Here is a 17,823-nt window from a genome sequence, read left to right on the forward strand (position 1 = left end):
TCTGTTAATTAACACGACACACCAGTAGACGTTTTCTTGGTTAATTATGAAGTGAAATTTACGCATTCCAATGTTTTAATAAGTGTATATTCTTGCTTTTAATCCTTAAAAACCATTTGGAATCAACCTGCAATATAGACGGAACTCAACAAAGCAAGTTTCTACTGGTTACTCTTCTCAGTAGACGTCTAATTCAAATTCGTTAGATTCGTCGGTGTAAATTTCAAATGCACCTCATTCATTCTTTAAACTCAAGACGCTTTTCAAAACATGTTGCTAATTTAATTACGGAGGAAATTTGTAGAGAATAAAATATAATTTCTTAGGTTTATTTAGATTTGACTCTAAAATATATCATGAGGGTTTCTTATTTGTTTTTTGTTTTGTTTCATAAATTTGTTTAATTAAAACATTCTTGATTACACCGAGCTTGTTACTTTCACGCACTATAAAACTTTGGGCGATCTGACGTCATCACAGCCGAAGCACATGTCTAGTCTGCAAAACACCCCACGAAAATGGACCAATTGGCGGGAAGGAAGAGTTTTTGGGGGCGCGACCTGTTCTGTTTACAACTAGACTGCCGACCAGCAAGTGCCATTGCCCAACGAAGAATGTGTGCTTGGAAAAACATAATCAGACCTAAAGAAATGCATGCAAAAACAATATAAAAGTCGCATCAGTTTTATTGGTAATAATTAAATTTGCTAAGCAGTACAGCAAAACAACAGGTACTGTACGTATTACTGTATTAAATAATGTGTTGAATTTGCGTAGGCTAGGCAGTCAAAAGAATCCAGGGCTTTGAAAAATTAATTAAATAGCTAGGCCCTGACTACAACAATCTTGTTAGAAATGGGTTCAGTACAAGTTTTACAAACTAAACTGGATGAAAAACTGAACATTGGAGCCGGTCCGGAGAGGTGTCTGTATTGTGAGAGTAGACTTGCAACTTACGACATACGATCATGTGAGCCAATTTCCACAGCACGCTGTCTGAGATGTTAGTTTGACATGGCTAACTTGTTGCCGTACAACAAGGATTGAACTTCGTATTTTCCCACGGCTGTGTATTTTTCCCACGCGCGCTACTAAATTTGGAACTTCGACTTGTGTGGTTGAAATTACTTTAAAATCGGCCTATCCGGACAGGAAAATTCCGTCGATATAGCCGAAATTCGACTTATAAAAATTCGAATTAAACAACAATTTTGTTTATAGAAATAATAGTTAAGCAATTTTACCTTAGTAGATTGTGAAATTTATATCCGATTTAGCCTAGCCATTTAAACATGAGGTGTTTCTACCCTTTAAAAATTTTCCTGATTTACAACCATCTTTTGGGACATTAGGCCTTTCTCTGGTAATTGCTCTTTAATTAGATTATAATCATTGCTTTTGTAATTTATTGCCTATGCAAGGTCAGCTATACTATACTATACCATAGGTATGCCTATGTGATTTATTGACAACTTGCTGGAAAACTAATTAACATTTCGGCTCTCTCTTTTGATATTGAGTTTGATTGTCAGTTAAAGTGAGGTTCCTCAACCCGTCAGAGCTATTGCTGAAACGGGTATTGAGGTAAAGGGAATGGTAACAGCATGAGCTTGTAGCAATCCTAGCGTAGGCTGGCATCTGGCTAGCGTAGTGCTATAAATTAAAAATGGTAATTGATACGACTTACGTTGTTCGAAACATGTTTGTTCATTGTGTATTATCCTATATTTAAATAATACAATTTATCTTTCAAATTTACTAAGATTCACATCTATGTGTATATCATCATCTTCGTCACAAAAAAGTATGATGGAGATGATTTTTGAAATATTTGCTGTGTTACAGCACTGAAAATTGAATGCTTAAAATGCCCTAATTATCGTGCCAAATGTTTATTATAGTTGTTATATGGCATAATGGTGACATGTGTAATAAAAGAATTACAAATGTGAAACTTTTTTTTCATGATTTCTAAACCTCTAAAATGGCACATTAGCGAAGAATAACCCTAAAAATTATTTTCAAAAATAGCAAGCAAGAGTATGGTAAATGGTAAATTTTACGATTTTCATGGATTTTCTAAGCTACAGTTGTAGGCCGACATTGCAGTGCGGCATATAGGAAACTCATGTTTGGCTGGCCTAGGGCCTAGGCATAGCCTCTGCCGCCTATGCCAGAGGCCTAGAGGATATGACAATTATGACTAGAAGAGCAACACACGATGAGGTCGACGGATCAAAAACAACAATTTCCCTATTTTGATTGCCAATCCCTATTGTCTATAATAAGCAGGGGCGGGTCCAGAAATTTGTCCAACATGTCCGCGACAGGGGGTCGAAACCAAGCCAACTAAATCCTCAGTCCTGGTTCCCGGAATAAAAAAAATCCTTGGTATGGTTCACGGGGAGAGTTTTTATGGCTTAGTATAGGCCTTTTCACGAATCAGTAGACATCGTGAAGTGATGACAAACATTGCGAATCAGCGGTGCGTAACCAACAGAAATAAGATAAGCTTTTGGGCTGATAACGAGCGTCGTATCCAAAGAATATTTCCAGCAAAATGTTCTTAAAAGACTAGTCTACACCACTATATGAGTGAAAAAAAATTGAAAAATGTTTTTGACCTCTGAAATCAAGATGGAAAAAGAAAAGCCTATCTAAATAGTGTATTAAAATAGGTATATACATTATAGTGCAGTAGTACTAGTAATACTCTGGACTAGCATTGTTTTAGTTACCATACGAGAGTTTCCTGTGTTAAAAACATGATTTACTATACTATACTTCTTTATAAAACATAACTTGTACTTTATAATAAGAGAAATCTGTATATTATCGGTACCTGGAACAGTAACAACACGAAAGTTTTATGCTACGTTTAAAATGCCCTAATTATCGTGCCAAATGTTTATTTTAGTTGTTTTTCAATTTTTTCAATCATATAGTGCTGTAGACTAGTCTTTTAAGAACATTTTGCTGGAAAACATTTTTGGATACGACGATTATGATTTTTTAAATAACATGTCAGAAAATCAGCCCAAAAGCTTATCTTATTTCTGTTGGTTACGCACCGCTGATTCGCAATGTTTGTCATCACTTCAAGATGTCTACCGATTCGTGAAAAAGGCCTTTGTCCGACAACCTAGTCGTCCGAAGGACGACAGGGGGTCCAGGCCTGTCCGACCGGGGGTGGGGGAGAGCAGATTCCCCCTGCATCCCCCCCGCTGGCACCGCCACTGGCGTAGGCCTCTAGGCCTCTGGCCTAGGCGGCAGAGGCTAGGCCTAGGCCCTAGGCCAGGTAAACATGAGTTTCCTATATGCCGCACTGCAATGTCGCCTACAACTGTAGCTTAGAAAATCCATGAAAATCGTAAAATTTACCATTTACCATGCTCTTGCTTGCTATTTTTTATAATTTTACTGTTTACATTCCACTGATGTTCCAAAATCTAAAAATAGAATATGACGTAAGAAAGCCCGTATTCTGGACAACAGCGCCATCATACAGCCCGTATTCTGGACAGATTTCAGAGCCCGTATTCTGGACAGATTTCACAGCCCGTATACTGGAGAGAGAAAGCCCGTATTCTGGACAACAGCGCCCCCATACAGCCCGTATTCTGGAGAGAAAAAAAAATGTGGGTCTTCGTTTTTCAGTCTTCGTTTTGTAGACACCCATATATGGGTGTCTATAAAACGAAGACCTTTGATAATTTCACAAACTAAAGTTTAAATAACCTCGTAATTGTAATTTTGTGACAGCCAGATGTATTATCATCAAAACAAAAGAGAAAAAAATAGGGGTCTTCGTTTTTGGGTCTTCGGTCTTCGTTTTATAGACACCCATATAGAGTGTCTATAAAACGAAGACCCTTAAGCATTTCTTGATATTCCTAATTTTATTCCGATGAAATAATGAAATACGTACTTGGCAACTGTTTTATAATGATTTTGAAATACTTATAATAAGATAATTGCGAAATATTTGAAGGTCTTCGTTTTTCAGGTCTTCGGTCTTCGTTTTGTAGACACCCATATAGGGTGTCTATAAAACGAAGACCCTTGAATATTTCACAAAGAGGCGCCCAAAAAATTTCGTAATTTTGATTTTGTGACAGCCAGGTTCATAATCATCAAAATAAAATGGAAAAAATAGGGGTTTTCGTTTTTCGGTCTTTGTTTTATAGACACCCGTTTGCCGAACCCGGCTTGCCAAATTTGAATTTTGTCGTCACCGTCGTACAAAAGCTCTGTACACACTACTATTTTGAACTAAAATGTAATAATCAGCAATTATGTAGGCGAAACCGAATGTACTTAGACTTAACACCACAAAAAATAGTTAAAGACCATCAAAAGGACTTCCCTGTTGCTCACCATTTCAAAATTAAAGAGCCATACTATCAGTGATTTAGGTTTCAAATCTACTAAGTCTAGAAGATGTGCTGAGATCCGTTTGTTCCTCTGTCTTATAGTGTTAATGGTTTAAACAAAGATTTAGGTTTTATGTCTAAGCGGTTGTACTAGGAGTCATGAATCATATTGGTAGTTAAGATACGTAGGCCTAATATAAGGAGGAGGAGGGATACCCTTCTTGTGTAACCCGTGGTATACCGTATATGCTCGAATAAGCGCGGCGGCGCTTATAAAATATTTGGAGGCTTCAGTTTGGCGCTTATTCGAGAGCGGTGCTTATTTGAGAGTGGCGCTTATAAAAAAAAATATTAACGTGGCTTTTTCCATGCCCGTTCCATTGTAACCTATTTCACATAGGCCTATTCCTGCAGTTCAGTATGCCTATCATTGGTCCTACCATCGTAAACAAACGTTTATAAAGAAATGATTGTGTCTTCATTGTTTTAGTTATTAATTTTAACACTGTATACTTTGTATTTAAAACCGTGTTCATCACACACAATATAATATGATATACTCTCAATTAAGTGCCGCGGCGCTTATTCGAGAGCGGTGCTTATTCGAGCATTTACGGTAAGTCAGGTCGATCAAAATCATACTATGGCTATGCAAAATGTATAAGCAAGCGCCCTCTATGTAATAAAATTGAAGTAAACTTCGTGAAAAAAAAAACTTTTTAGCTAGCTGATAGGAATTAAGGATAATTAGAAAGTTAAAGTTTATTATTAGAAATCTACTACAACTGAAATAAATCGGGTTACAAATAATGTAGAATATCACTGTTAGTCAGGTTTTTGACTTCAATGCTGAACATAATTTTATAAAGTATTAGGTCATTAAAGTATATATTATACAAAGTTTAGTCAAAATTGTACAGTACAATTGGATTTCGGAAGTGTTTCTGTATTTGTTTTACAAATCTTGTTTTGAAATATAATTTATATAAAAAGATAATTTAACAACGTACAAACTGCACTATTAAATGGATCCAAGGAGGGTAAGTCGTTTCACAGAAATGAGACACAAAAAGTAAAGGTTCGTTGGTCATACATTTTTAATTCCAATGTGGGGACAGTGAAAAGAAACTTACAGTATTTGCTGAACGGAGATGGCGGTAGGGGAAAATAGGTGTTCAGAATTTCAGAGATAATAATAATAGGGTTGTTGGATTCGACGCACATTCCTTTGCAGAATAGTTTTTCATGGTGAACTGAAGGAATTATCCAATTTTGGTGACGATCCGCAGTAGGGTGTGGATATGAGGACCATTTAAAGATTTGTGTTCAATTCAATTCAGTATAAATTTATTACAAAACAAACATCATTTTTCACATGTACAATAAGATAAGAAGGCACATAAGAAAAATCTCACAAAAGACATTAAAATTATTATTAAAATTACTATTACTACCATTAAAACAATGACTATTATTTAATACTATTATTATTATTGCAATTGCAATCATTTTCATTATACACTAAACCATTAAAATAATAATAATACTAATAAGAAAGTATAATACATACTCCAAGTATTGAAATACACGCCATCGTGTTGGGATTCAATATTATACTAATCATTTTCGACTTATGTTGTGAGATTTATTATCATGGTTCTGGAAGAAGACCATTTAATATATGATTGGGATTTTTTAAGTTTAACATTTTTTAAATTTTTTTTTGCACAAATCAAGCCGCCTAGTGCTACGCTCAGGGACATTAGCCTCACTAAGTGCATATTCATATTTAGTATTAGGGAATATAACCTTAAGAGCTCTTTTTGGGGGGGGGGCGGACTGTTCAAGCCGATATATTTGATTTTTATTTAAACTCATCCCCCATGCAGGACGGGCGTATGCCATTATGGGTCTTACAACTTGTTTATAAAAAAAGCAATTAAACCTTAATTATTACGGCCTGACATTTTCATATGCCTCAGAAAGAATAGCCTGGAGTTACACTTCTTTAAAATACCATCAATATGGGGGTTGCCAAGATAAGTTGGAACACAAAGTAAATACCTAACAGTTTAGTAGAAATCACCGATTCAATGATGGTTCCATCAATAGACATAAATAGACGAGGGGCAAATGTGTGTACAACTAATGAAAATTTCTTTAGTTTCATGTAGTTCTCAGAGGATACTTGATTTTTGTCAATGTATTCTGGAATGGATGTATCGCCCATAAATTTAACACACATTTTTTTAACCTTAAGATCATTTATGAAAATAATGATGATGATAACTGCGAGCCAGGTACCATGGCCAGATCCCCCATTTGGAAAGAGCCAATTTGTAGTGAAATTTCCTAATTATTGGAGTCTATTTTCTAGAAGTGAACTAATCCAGGCTATAATATGAGGAGAAACTTCGAGGCCTCTTAGTTTGTGGATATCAATATTATGATCAATGCAATCGTAAGCCCTTTTAAAATCAACTAATAAGATACGCAACTCTTCCCCATCGTCTGTAGAATAGTAGCCATGAGAGAAGAGTTTAACTAAGCGTCGACAGTCGAAAGACCCTTCATACAACCACTTGATTATCATTAAGCTAATCTTTTACTTTAGACCAAAAGTGTTCAACTATTAGGCTTTCAGTGAGTTTTGCCACTGTGGGTGTGAGAGAAATAGTACAGTCATTTTCAATGTTCTTTGGATGGTTGACTTTTGGAATTGGCACAACATTTGCTGAATTCCATATCTGAGGCACGTATTCTCTCGCAAGCTGGAGCTAATAATTGCACACAGAGAATACGCCAATTAAGTTGAACATTCTTTTAGTATCCAGTTCGGAATGTTATCTGGGCCTGGCGCTTTGTATCTATTAATGAATATGAATAATGTTTGCTTTCAGTTATTGAATCGCTATGAACTGAAAATGCACTTTCCGATGCAAGGTCGGCTCATATAGCAAGCAATGGTTGTGAGTCACGGTGTACCTCGCTATTACCATTGCAGCCATGGTTCAAGTCTCACTAATAACGTCGCAGTAAACTTAGTTTTCGCTGTTTTTTTTTTTTTTCACTTCATTATAATTATATTGATTTTCCATGTTTTTCTTTTACTTTACACCTTTTAACGACTTTTTTTTATGTTGCAATTTCAACTTCATTTCATGATAAGTCCTTTACCATATCTGGTGAAGTTAATTAATGATTTGAAACTTTGAGTGGTACACTATACTTAAATTTATGATTGGTTTAAGTTTTGTTTATTTGAGGTCTTTTTAATGGATTGACTTGTTGTTTTTTTTTATACCTGCATATTCAATCATGAAATGCAATTCAGTTTGAGAGGCAAATGCTTTGTTTTCTCATAAATTTCTTTAAAAATGTTTTTTTTTTAACTTTTATTTTCTAGACTATGAGAGTCCAAGAGTGACATGCCATGGTGATGTTGCCATTGGTAATGCCTTTGGCCGAGGTACGGTGACCTGGATTGACCCAATAGTCACTGACAATGATGATACCGGACTGTCAGCTACTTGTACTCCGCCTTCAGGTTCTATATTTAATCTTGGTTTAACTGACGTTACTTGTTTTGCAACTGATTCTGCTGGTAACACAGGTTACTGTATGTTTATAGTAAACATCTTTGGTGAGTCTCTTAGTATCATTTTGTTTATCACCAATTTTACAAAATGTATTAGTCCTTGGTAACTATGTAAAACCACAAAAGAAGATTTGAAAGGGTAATTTATTTAAATTATATAAATTAATGATTTAGGAAAACATTAAAGCAAGAGAAAAAAAAGGGGAAAAACTAAAATTGACACATTAGACAGAAAAATAATTGAAATAAAAAATTAATCAAAAGAATTAACGAGAAGATAATTAAACTAGCAAAAATAGAAAAATGTTAAATAAACTGTTTATTAAAAATATATAATTTACAATACAAAACAGAACAAAATCAAGATTAAAAATATTGCAACAAAAAGAGAAGGCCACAGGGAAAATTACACAAGATTGGATGAAAGATTAAGAAGGTTGGATTTGAAAGAAGAGAAAGAGAAAGTGGAAAGGACAATCGGCGGAAGAGAGTTGTAGGTGTAAAGGAGCATTATAGCTGAATGAAATTTTTAAAGATTTCTAGATTAGGCTTAGGAAGAGAAGATCACCTTTAGTGATTTTTCTTGTGGTCATACGGCCACTGGCAACAATATTTTTAAGGCATTGACAAAGAGTTTGTGGAGCAAGGTTATGAAGAGCTTTGTAAGTTAAACAGCAGAGTTGAAATTGAAATCGGAGTTGAAGGGTAAGGGTATTGGCAGATCTGAAATGAGTAGGAGTAAGGTGAGTGGTAGGAGTAAGTTTCAATAAGATACGAATGGTTCTGTTCTGGATGTTCTGAACTTTAGATAATGAGGTAGATTTTGACCCCCAAAATAAGCAACAATAGTCAAGGCGAGAGAGAAACAATGAATTATAAAGTATTTGAAGGGTAGAGTCGTTAGTAAATTTTGAGGTTCGTGCAAGAAGATAGTTTCTGACAAAGGGAAGACGTGTGAGACTTCCATGTTAGAGTGTTATCATATAATTATGCCTAAGTGTTTGTGGGACATAATGGATAGAATTGGATGGTTACTAAGATGAAGATTTAAAAAATGGGTTGTACAACAAAATATTAACAAATACAATAAATATAAATAAAATATAAATAAATATAAATGAACATAAGAAATTAATTTACTCTCCATAAACTCAGAAAAATGGAAGTGACAAGATATTGTTGAAGACAGAAAACAGCCTTAACATTGATGATCTTCTAACAGAATTTTAAGATGTGTTAACAGGCTGGAAGAAAAACATGAATAAAGTCGATCCGCAAGCAAAACCATTCGTCCAAGCACCACGCAAAGTTCTGAAAGCAGTAAAAGAAAAGCAAAATGTGAACTGGACCGATGAGAGCATGACGGTACCATTACCATCGTTCGTCGGATGACAGGGGGCTTCAGGCCTGTCTAACACTTGGGCAAATTCCCCTGCCAACCCCCCTCCCCCACCCTGCGCTGGCGCCACCACTCACTGGGTGCTCTTTTAATGTTCGCAAATGCGTTCTCCAACCAATGATATGACACTCCTTTCATTCTTATTTCTCATAAAGGCTGAGATTGTTGTTACAGTCTCGCATTGCTTGTTTTACTGTCTCTTTTTTTCGTATATTAGGATGTCATTTTACTCCAGATAAGTTTTCAAGTGCTTTTTTTTTTTGCCTTTGCTGATACTGTTTTAGTACGCTTACTATTCCAAAAGTATTTGTGCGCCTGCCTATCCGTCTGCCTGCCAGCCAGCTTACTTACTTACTAGACAGCATCATGCATTTCTGCACTTACTGCCTAAATTGTTAGAATTTATTTTCCAGACCTTTTGTTCTTTGGCTTCAACCTCTTCTTCCTCTACTGCTTAATTATACCCATGTCGAAATCGCGATTGATTACATTTTCAGTGGTTTTAGGTCTTCTCGTCTTATTCGCTTGTCGATCACTACGATATTCTATGCCCATGGTGTAGTTGTTGTTACTTTGGTAATGGTACCTTCATGCTCTAATCGGTCAAGTTCACGTTTTGCTTTTCTTTTACTGCTATCAGCACTTTGCGTGGTGCTTGGACTACTGGTTTGCTAGTGAAACGACTTCTATTTCATGTTTATCTTCCAGCCTATGAACACATTAAGGTTAAGTGCTGTCTTCTGTCTTCAACAATCTCTGTCACTTCATTTTTTCAGAGTTTATGGAGAGTAAGTTAATTTTTTGTGTTCATTTATATTTATTTATATTTTGGTATTTGTATTGCATGGTTCTTACTTACTTCTTAGTGTGTGTTTATCAACAAAATTAAAGTCCTCATAGTCGGATGAATCGCTATCCGTATTTTGTGATGGGTGTACCGTCGTCTTTTGCATGCATTACAATGCTAAGTGATTTCATTTGCAACATAAGGAACATGTTCTACTAGCTATGAATTATGGCCTCCTAAATGCTTCCTACCGCAGTATTTGCACTTAAAGAATGTTTGCCTCTGTTTTAGCTTCCTATTTACTTACTACTAGGCGTTGAATCTTGCTTTAGTGAATGTACCTATTTGTCTCCACATTTTTTTTTTCATATTTGGTGTGTTGTAGTTTCACTGTTTTGATCCCTTTTTTATTTATCACACTCTTTATCGCGAAATAATAATCCTTACCTTTGACTCCAAGGGCAACCTTATCTCTTATTATATTTTAGCATTTAGAGCACCTTATAGATTTCTATTAATTAATTAAATTAATTAATTAATTTGTATTGTGTTATTATTACGCCCTTTACATACATATATACATACATGTATATATCTATACATATACATACATATAATACACACACACATATATATATATATGTATATATATATATTTACATATATATATACATATATATATACATATAAACATATACACACACCCACCCCCACATATATACATATACATATACATGATATTGAAGGGAGTTAGCCGTTAACACTGTTGAATAAATATAATATAAATCATCAAAGGTACATATACAGTGTTTAAATAAGGACATGATGGAACATCGTAGGCTACCCTGTAGCTTTTCAACGAATAAAGTCCTATAAAATTCATTGTGTAATAAAATGCCTTTATTCGTTGAAAAGCTACTATATTATATGTATACATATATATACATATATACTTATATATATATACACACAAATATATACATATACATATATATATATAAAATCAAATATATACATATACATATATATACAAACATATATATTTATATACATACATGATAGTGAAAATGTTACCTTTCAGAGTCTTCGTTTTTCTGAGTCCGAGCTTTGGCTGTTGTCACAACGGCATCATTCAGGGACCTACCTTACTGGTTTTGTGACCGTTCTATGGTTGAACAGTCACGTAACAGCAGGTCACTGAAGATGGCTGGTAGGTCATATCCTGTGTTCCTATTCAGGGTGGGCTTCTGGGTGTGAATTTCGATGCTTTTCCTTATATTTATTTTCCAGTATTGTCCCTCACGGCACACTACTTCCATGTTTTCCATTTGTATGTAATGATGTGTTTCGTTGATTTGATATGTTGTCTAACTGCTGTGATTAATCCAGATTGTCCAGAGTGTGTTCTTTGTATCTTGTGCCAATTGCTCTTGCTGTCTCGCCAACGTACGTGGCAGGGCATTCCAGGCAACAGATTTTTATAAATTGCTCCACATAAGTTGGCTTTTGGAGTGTTGTCTTTGGGGTGTACTAAAAAGTATCTGATGGTAATAAATGGTCTGTGGTATGTTTGTACCCCATGTTCTTTGTATATTATTAGTAGGTTTTTCTGATAAGCCTCTGGTGTAAGGTATAGGTACTCTAATCTGTGTAGTATTGTTTTCTGGAGTGGTTTTGTGTTGTGTTGCTTATGTGGGATATTGTATATCCAGTCTTTGTAACCGTTGGCCTTCAGTGCTGTTTTTATATGTTTCTGTTCGATCTGTTTGTCTTGTTCTGTAGTGACTAATGTGTTAACACAATGGAGCAATGTTCTCACAACCGATTGTTTATGTTCTTGATGGTGGTTGGAATCGAAGTGTAAATACTGGTCGGTATGAGTCGGTTTTTTATAGTGATTTTGACACTGTTGTTATCATTGCAGTACTCTTTTTCATAGGTGAAATTAATGTGAGGATCCATATTATTGATGTGTTTTGTGAAGTTGTCAATATACTCCTCGTGGATGACTACGAAAGTGTCATCAACATAACGGTACCATAGTAGTGGAGGATAAGGTGCTGTTGATAATGTTTTGTTTTGTTTTTTTGTTCCATATATAAGTTTGCAATGGCTGCGCCATGCGTTTGTTTGAAAAATTCTCCCCTGTATCTAAAATATGTGGTATTTAGTACACAAGTGAGGAGATCAAGTATCTGTGTGATGGTTAATGAAGTGCGGTTTGTGATGGATGTGTCATGTGCTAAATAATCTCTGATTGCCTCTATTGCCTCGTAAACCGGAATGCTTGTAAACAAAGCAAACACATCATACGAGATTATTTTGTGACCAGAAGGAATGATTAGTGATTTGATTTTGGTTATAAAATCTTGACTATTGGAGTTCCGTGGTGCCAACTGACGGACCAAGTATGGTAGCTAACATTTTAGATGCGTTGTATGTGACACTACCTATACTAGCCACAATAGGCCTAAGTGATATTTCCTGTTTGTAGATTTTAGGAGTGCCATAGATTTAGGAACTTCTCTGATGTGTGGTAGATAAAATCCTTAGTGGCCTTCGGTATAGGTTCTTCATTTTGCCATTTACGAATTAAATTAACTCCCGTTTAAAAATATGGGTGGGGTCTTTCTTTAGTTTTTTGTAGGTATCTTTGTCTGATAAAAGGTTGCTCGTTTTAGTTTCGTAGTCAGGTGTATTCATAATGACAGTAGCTCTGATGCCTATGTCGGCAGGAAGGACCGTTATGTTTTTATCTTGTTTCAGTTTGATCAGGGCATTGAATTCTCCTTTGCTAATGTTTCTTTTAGGTGTTTTGGATTTGTGGAGACATTTAGTTATTTCCGCTCTAAGGCTTTGTGCTTTTGCTGGCAGTAATGTCGCGTGCTGACAGTCATCACTCTGAAATTGAGGACACAAAAACGACTGCAGAACGGTTCGACTTTGTTTATTGAAGAAAGGAAGTCACTCAACAGTGAAACATCAAAATTTTCCAACAAAAGGAAACTGAAAAACCCCCAACAAGTTTATGGCAGTCATAACCCTACAAAACAACACAACAATTATCAGTCTCACAGTATTGACATACTGAATCTGAATCAGTTAAATACATACAGTAATTCAATACAGTATTAACATACTAAATCTGAATCAGTTGAATACATACAGTAATTCAATAGGACTAACTATCATTAAAAGTATTTAACGTTATCCAAATAGCAAATAGACATAATAATCATTAGCAAGTAATGCATGTATTATAGAATTGACATTATGGTAAGCATGTTTTCTCTTTAAATCAACACATTATCAAAGATGTAAGTCATATGAATCACAATTATCAATCTTACATATATAACAATACCGCCATTCAATAAATAATCGGCCATCTTGACTTACAGGTTAACAATAGGCTTAACGATGCAAACGACTCAATCTTCCAATCCTAGTCCTCACAATGACAGAAAATTGTACTTCATAATGCTACAGAATTAAACAACGAAGTACCAATTAAATATGGGTTCTATACTGTATTTTCCAATAAACATAAAATATTCAATATATTAGTAATTAACTAACACAGGTAATTGCCACTAATAAAACAGTGTCACAACCACGAGCAATGCAAAAGTCTACATTATCACAACTTCATCGGCTATAACAAATTATAAACATCAACATATATATTTTTAGATTATTTAATTATTATTAACTAATACTAATACCAATTCATTACATGATCAAACAAATTCATTACAGAACAAAATATACGCCCACCTTAACTCGGTTAACCATCCTATGGCATCAAACACACGACTAACCGCATTAACCGGATTCCAGCATTCAAACCTGTCGCGCCCAACCTCGAACTAATTACCATACCGGTGTAGCGCACACAGGATGAATATTTTACATCCAGACGTTCATTTAAAAGTTCGAATCCCACAGTAATTGTCGGCAAGCCAGCTCGGTATTAACAACAATATCTTTAATTTGTGTTCTATGAGGGGTGACTGCAAAATTAAGCCCTTTTTCTAAAATAGAAGTTTCATCTGTGTCAAGAGGTCTATCGGATATGTTTATTACCCATCTTTGCTTGTATGTGTCGGTGCTAGCCGTGTAGTTGGTACTCTTGTGCAGTTGTTGTTTTACTTTTACTAGAATATCAAAATTGTTACGTTGCTTTGTTTTTACGTGGTCTAATTCTTTGTTATGCAAATTCTTGAGGCGTGAATTGATGCGTACTATACAATAAGCCTGTATCGTGTGGTATGACGGTTTGTAACATGTTTTCTAATTGTTGTATTTTTCTTCGAGATTTTTGATGGTGTAGGAGCACTGATTAATTCTAATATGTAGCAGAGATTGTACGGTCTTACATAGTAGTTTCTTGGATTTACTGCCGGTGACACTGGATTTAAGTTTATGCTACGTGGTCTAATCTCGGGCACATCGAATATTGAAAATACGGTTGTTTTTCCTATCTTGCTATCTTTAGGTACTAAGAACTTCACGTCCATTTTGTCTTAAAATAACAGCATGTATACTACTATCTGACTCCGTTGTAACAGTAACGTGACCGTTCTATGGTTGAACAGTCACGTTACTGTTACAACGGAGTCAGCATGTATACTACTATCTGACTCCGTTGTAACAGTAACGTGACTGTTCAACCATAGAACGGTCACAAAACCAGTAAGGTAGTTCCCTGAATGATGCTGTTGTGACAACAGCGATAGCTCGGACTCAGAAAAACGAAGACCCTGAAAGGTAACATTTTCACTATCATGCAAACAACGGAGTCAGATAGTAGTATACATGATGTTATATACATATATATTACATATATATATGTGTATAGACATGTACAAATATATATACATATATATACATATACATACATATATACAGTATAAATATATATATAATATATAATATATATATAATATATATATATGTACATATATATATATATATATATACATATATAAAAAAGAATATAGGAAACGAATACCATGTTTAGACTTTAGAAACACTTTATTATTATTATTATTATTGGAGAAAACCAATATTTCGACCTTTCCTCAGGTCTTTATCAAAGTACATGAAAAAACTAGCAAAGAGTGGACACACATAACCACCGTAGTGGGAGGAGTTAAAGAATATCAATGCGGATTATAATGAGAGTAATTAAAATCGGGTAGGCCTATACATTGATAGTAATAAACAGTTTGCAATGAGAACGGAGATTAATAGTCGTTCAATAATAAACAGACTATAGTATATTGACCAAAATTCCAAATAAAAACAGGATATAGAGAAACATAGCATAACATTTAGGCCACAATGGACGCAAGTATAAAATATGTAAAATAATAAATATATAATGTCAAGAGCGAGGTAAATACATAAAATAGTCAAAATGAATCAATGTTATGAAAAAGTATAATAAAAATGAGTGTAGCATAGCTACATCAAGAAGATAGGAAATAAGTAAACAACACGTTATAATAAAACCCGTAGATATAAAAAAAAAAAAGAATAAAAAAATATGTCTAGTTCAAAATCGCAAATAGGAATGAGTGATCAAAAGCAAAAACTAAATAATAACAATGAAAATCAAACAGAAGCCGGGATATGACAAAAATAAACAGCATGTGTAAAATAATGTAATAATATAATAAACGGTGATACAATGATGTTAGAGGTGGCTGAATGTGTAATCACTAATGATGCCGAGATCTCTGTTGAGGCCAAAGAGGTGAGTTTTGTATTTGAGAATATATATATGAGTTCATTAATTTTTCTGTCTGAATGAGACTTAAAATTACCGGCGATAATGGCAAATTTCATGTTGTTGATACTATGGTTAGGGGCATTGAAATGCTCGGCAACAGAGAATCCAGGGAGATTATTGCGGATGGAGGACTTGTGGTTATTAATTCCAGTACGAAACTTAGTGCTGGTCTCGCCTATATAATGGACAGTGGGCAAATATTGCAGGTAATTAAGTAAATAACATTAGGAGAATCGCACTTGAAAGGAGGTGGATGAATGGTATGTTTGCTATTAGGAATTTCAATGTTGCTGTCAGTAATGAGTGAAGTGCATAATATACAACGAGGTTTATTGCATTTAAGGTTACCGTGGTTAGGGTTATCATTAATATTAGAAGAAGAAAGAAGAAATTTAGTGGATTCGTGCTGTTGAAGTATGGAGAAATCTTTCCTAATGGTTTCCACTTGGGGATGAAAGTCAAAAACTAAAGGAATTCGGTCAGTGGTGGATTTGGGTCGGGGGGCGAGAAGGTCTTGGCGGGATCGTTTATTAGCTTTGGCTATTTGGGATTGGATGAGGGGGATAGGGTAACCGCTGTCAATAAAATATCCCATGAGTAGACCGACATTGGCGGTGTAATCGGCCTCATCTGAACAGATCCGTTTAAGGCGAAGGCATTGGCTATAAAAAAAAAATAGATTTCTTGGGAATGAGGGGATGAGAGCTATAGAAATTAAGGTATGAGTGATTGTCAGTAGGTTTAGCGTAAACTGAAGTGGTGATGTTACCATTTTGGATAGAGACGAATACATCGAGAAAAGGGATGTTCTGGGATGAGTAGTCAAGTGTGAATTTAATGTGAGGGTGAAATGTGTTAGCATGTCTTTCAAAAAGCAAAAGATTGTCAAGCCCATGGTTCCAAACGAAGAAAATATCGTCTATGTACCGGTGATAATGAGCGGGTTTAAATTGAAAAGCAGAGATAAGTTTCTCTTCCAGGAATGCCATGAAGATGTTGGCATAGCTGGGCACCATCTTGGTACCCATGGCTGTACATTTAACTTGGAGAAAGGGCTCATTATTAAAAAAAAAATTGTTATGGGTAAGTATGAAATGGGAAATGGGTAAATCGTGTTTGTGAAGAAAAGATGAAAGAGCATTCAAGCCTTCGTTGTGGGGGATGTTAGAGTAGAGGGACGAACGTCCATAGTAACAAGAAGGGAATCTCCAGCAAGTTCAGGGATGGAGGATACAATATTAAGAAAATGAGTAGTGTCTTTAGTGAAACTGGGAATAGCGGGGATGAGAGGTTGAAGAATAGAATCAGTGAAGCCGGATAAGTGCTCTGTCAGAGTACCAATGGCTGAAACTATGAGTCTGCCCGGGGGTGAGATACGGAGGGACCTAGCAAGTATGGCTAGGTCAGCAGGGTTAGTGGAAATATCGGGTGAAGGATTAGGAGTACTGTTAAGTTCTTTGGCGATGAGTTTGGGCGATTTGTGCAGTTTATGGATAGTGTAAAACAAACCTGGGGAAGGGTTAGTAGGAGTAAGATCATGAACGGTCGATGGCGCAATAAATTTGAATTCGGAAGTGATTTTACAAAGTTCGGATTTAAAACGTTCAGTAGGGTCCTTGTCAAATTTCTTATAAAAATTACAGTCTGTAAGTTGAGAATTAGCTTCAGTGATGTAGTCAGTTTTGTTCAGAATTGTGGTGGCTCCTCATTTGTTGGCTTTCCTGATGACGATATCCTTATTCGATTTGAGTGTGCGAATGGCATTCCTCTCTTCTGGTGATAGGTTGAGGTGGTTTTTGGCTGTGTTGACGAATGAGTCGATGTATGGATTCCTACCTGAGGCCGGTACCCATCGGTCCTTAGCGCATA

General features: G+C 35.4%; 1 protein-coding gene across 1 annotated transcript in view; it reads left to right on the forward strand.

The window, feature by feature from the left end:
* The window catches only part of LOC117114772 (hyalin-like), a gene marked incomplete at its 5' end in the record, with an annotated part of 36,494 nt that overhangs the window by 10,119 nt on the left and 8,552 nt on the right, over positions 1–17,823 (forward strand). The window contains one exon of the mRNA XM_033258461.1: positions 7,780–8,016. Within this exon, the coding sequence (XP_033114352.1) occupies positions 7,780–8,016 (237 nt within the window). The remainder of the gene's footprint in view (positions 1–7,779; positions 8,017–17,823) is intronic.

This window comes from Anneissia japonica, unplaced genomic scaffold (genome assembly GCF_011630105.1).
Source record: "Anneissia japonica isolate Jap-2015-1 unplaced genomic scaffold, ASM1163010v1 scaffold218_len112173_cov101, whole genome shotgun sequence".
Lineage (NCBI taxonomy): Eukaryota > Metazoa > Echinodermata > Crinoidea > Comatulida > Comatulidae > Anneissia > Anneissia japonica.